Raw genomic sequence first — 2,732 nt, 5'->3', positions numbered from 1 at the left:
TGTCATCATCCCAGGTGGCGCAAGTATTAGAGAGCAGTTTTAGCATGCTCCCGCTTACCCCCTTTTTCCACATGACAGATAAGAGTATGTAGTAGATCTGAGCCGTTGATCACATTAAGTAGTGGTTAGATTAACTCTTACCTTCTTACCTCATATGTAAAAGGAGGGGGTAAGAGGGAGCATGTTAAAATTTGCCATTATTAGAGACTATTAAGAGCCACCAAAGGGCGGCCTCCTAGTGTGTCTACGTGTCGTGTGCCAATACTCGATAGGTTGAGCTTGATTACACTTAATGATTTGCCCATGCGCCTCTCTGACATACTGTGTGTTGGTCTCGGGTAAGTTAGACTAGAATACCGCGATGCCACACGTTAAAAAATTAGACCACACCAGACAATCCGTCAAAACGAAGAGCAATTTTCATTGGCAGCTTGAACCATGCATGGCAAACCATCAAGATGCCCCCGCGTTGCCCTCCTAGCCTTCGCATGTTCACCAGTAGCGAGTGGACAGAAACGAGCTCCGTGTTATTAGCAACCACTCCTCCGGCAATGTCCTGGGGCGCAGCGAGCTATTCTCGCAGAACACACCCACGCACGCCCCCCATGATGGCCCAGCCTAGCCTCCTCCTCCTCGCCGCGGCGGTGGTCCTCTCGCTGTCACTCTGCGACGCACACAACAAGCTCGCCAAGAAGAGCGATGATGTTGTCAACGGCCCCCTCCTCACCTCTAAGCTCAACGCCAAGCGCACGCTGATCGTCGGCCCCAACGACGAGTTCAAGACCATCCAGTCCGCCATCGATGCCGTGCCGGACGGCAACTCCGAGTGGGTTGTCGTCCACCTCCGCGCCGGCGTCTACGCGTACGTATGCATGCACGCACAATTATTTGTTCATGTGGACGCAGCGCAACTAGAGGAAGGCATGTGTTTGTTGGGTGTGGGTGGGTTTTCACAAATGCGCGTGTTATCGTATGGATGCAGGGAGAAAGTCGTGATTCCGGAGACGAAGCCGTTCATCTTCGTGAGGGGAAACGGCAAGGGCCGGACGTCCATCTCCTACGAGTCAGCCTCCCCGCACAACACCGAGTCGGCCACGTTCGCCGTGCACGCAGACAATGTCATCGTCTTTGGCATTAGCTTCAGGGTGCGCTCCTAGTTGCTTTCCTCTTATTTCTCTTCCTATTCTCGAATTGCCAGCGTGTGTAAAACTTCGTCCGAAGAACTTATTTTCATACGTGCGCACAGAACGCGGCGCGCGCGGGGCTGCCGAACAACCCGGAGATCCGCACTGTGGCCACCATGGTCAATGGCGACAAGGTGGCCTTCTACCATTGTGCCTTCTACAGTCCCCACCACACCCTCTTCGATAGTACTGGCCGCCACTACTACGAGAGCTGCTACATCCAGGGCAACATCGACTTCATCTTTGGCGGCGGCCAGTCCATATTCCAGTGCGCGGAGATCTTTGTGAAGCCCGACCGGCGGACGCCGATCCTGGGGTCCATCACCGCGCAAGACCGCAAGGAGGAGAGCGGCAGCAGCGGCTTCGTCTTCCTCAAGGGGAAGGTGTACGGTGTCGGGGAGGTGTACCTAGGCCGCGCCAACGAGGCCTACTCGCGCGTCGTCTTCGCCGACACCTACCTCTCCAAGTGTGTCAACCCTGCCGGCTGGACGAACTACAACTTCTCTGGCAGCACCGAGTACGTTGCGTACGCACAAACAAATTCGAACAATGATCAACCATCTGACCGATGAATTAATTGCAAATCTTGAAATGATCAATAATATGTATGTGCTTGCTTTGATTTTGCAGACATGTGATGCTCGGGGAGTTCAACTGCACGGGGCCAGGGGCCGACGCGTCGCAGCGTGTGCCATGGTCGCGACGGTTAGACGAGGCGCAGGCAGCCAAGTTCCTCACCGTCGACTTCATCAACGGCAAGGACTGGCTCCCAGCATTCTACTACTGATCGTCGGACTCAAACAATATTAAGTGCTTGTTGCTTGCTTGCTACTCCCTCTTGCAATGTTCATCTGTTATCAGTGTCCAAATTCTGACTAAGGCTACATGATGGATCTCTGTAGATGTAATTCTCTGATTCGTAGGTGTGCATGTTAATCTACATGTTAGTTAGTGAAGTAAGTGTAATGAGGCACCTTATCGAAAGTGTACGTGACACTGTCACCTGTATCATCGCTTAGTTGGGAATTTGTCATCTTAATCTGATGAACTTCATGGAGCCACACCCACGCATACTCAGACGGTCCAAGGGCGACTGCCAACATGGAATATTAGGTGCGATCATGCGGTGAGTACGTCGGTCTCCTTGCCCTTGTTTGGTTTGTGCGAACTCTCATTCTTACTAACTAACTAATAAGATGACAAAAAACTTTTGTCCATTTCAAAAATGAATTATCTGCACCACCGTACTGTATTGACATAGCAAACAAATATAGTGTATTGACATACGGTTTGGCTAATCGACTTTAGTGAGTTTGATCTTGTTGTTCGGCAGAGTCCTCCCCGTGCCCATAAAAAACTTGACTAGTAGGTGGATAGAAGCATCACCATCTTTGTATATGATTTCGTTAAAGCCTGAGGTTTTTGCACTTGAAATCCATGAGGTCCTGAGAAGATGTGTGAATGTGTTTCCCCATCTTCTTAAATATAAAATCTGAGACCTGATGAACAACATATAAGAATTAATTACAGACTAAATTGTTCTATGGT

At 50.5% G+C, this 2,732-nt stretch overlaps 1 protein-coding gene across 1 annotated transcript; it reads left to right on the top strand.

The window, feature by feature from the left end:
- The first annotated feature begins 545 nt into the window (after nucleotides 1-545).
- Nucleotides 546-2,202, top strand: LOC123075943 (probable pectinesterase 67). The gene is made up of 4 exons (XM_044498435.1): nucleotides 546-862; nucleotides 983-1,145; nucleotides 1,247-1,701; nucleotides 1,815-2,202. Exons 1-4 carry the CDS (start codon nucleotides 552-554, stop codon nucleotides 1,969-1,971), a joined length of 1,086 nt encoding a protein of 361 aa, XP_044354370.1. The 5' UTR covers nucleotides 546-551; the 3' UTR covers nucleotides 1,972-2,202.
- The last annotated feature ends 530 nt before the right edge of the window (nucleotides 2,203-2,732 follow it).

The sequence above is a fragment of the Triticum aestivum genome, chromosome 3D, assembly GCF_018294505.1.
Source record: "Triticum aestivum cultivar Chinese Spring chromosome 3D, IWGSC CS RefSeq v2.1, whole genome shotgun sequence".
Lineage (NCBI taxonomy): Eukaryota > Viridiplantae > Streptophyta > Magnoliopsida > Poales > Poaceae > Triticum > Triticum aestivum.
Note: the sequence above shows the minus strand (reverse complement) of the source record. Positions and strands in the feature narration are given on the sequence as shown.

Coding starts and splice junctions, on each gene's coding strand:
- LOC123075943 (XM_044498435.1), top strand. CDS start 552: ATGTCCTGGGGCGCAGCGAGCTATTCTCGCAGAACACACCCACGCACG. Junction 1,146..1,246: donor TCTTTGGCATTAGCTTCAGG/GTGCGCTCCTAG, acceptor ACGTGCGCACAG/AACGCGGCGCGCGCGGGGCT. Junction 1,702..1,814: donor AACTTCTCTGGCAGCACCGA/GTACGTTGCGTA, acceptor TTGATTTTGCAG/ACATGTGATGCTCGGGGAGT.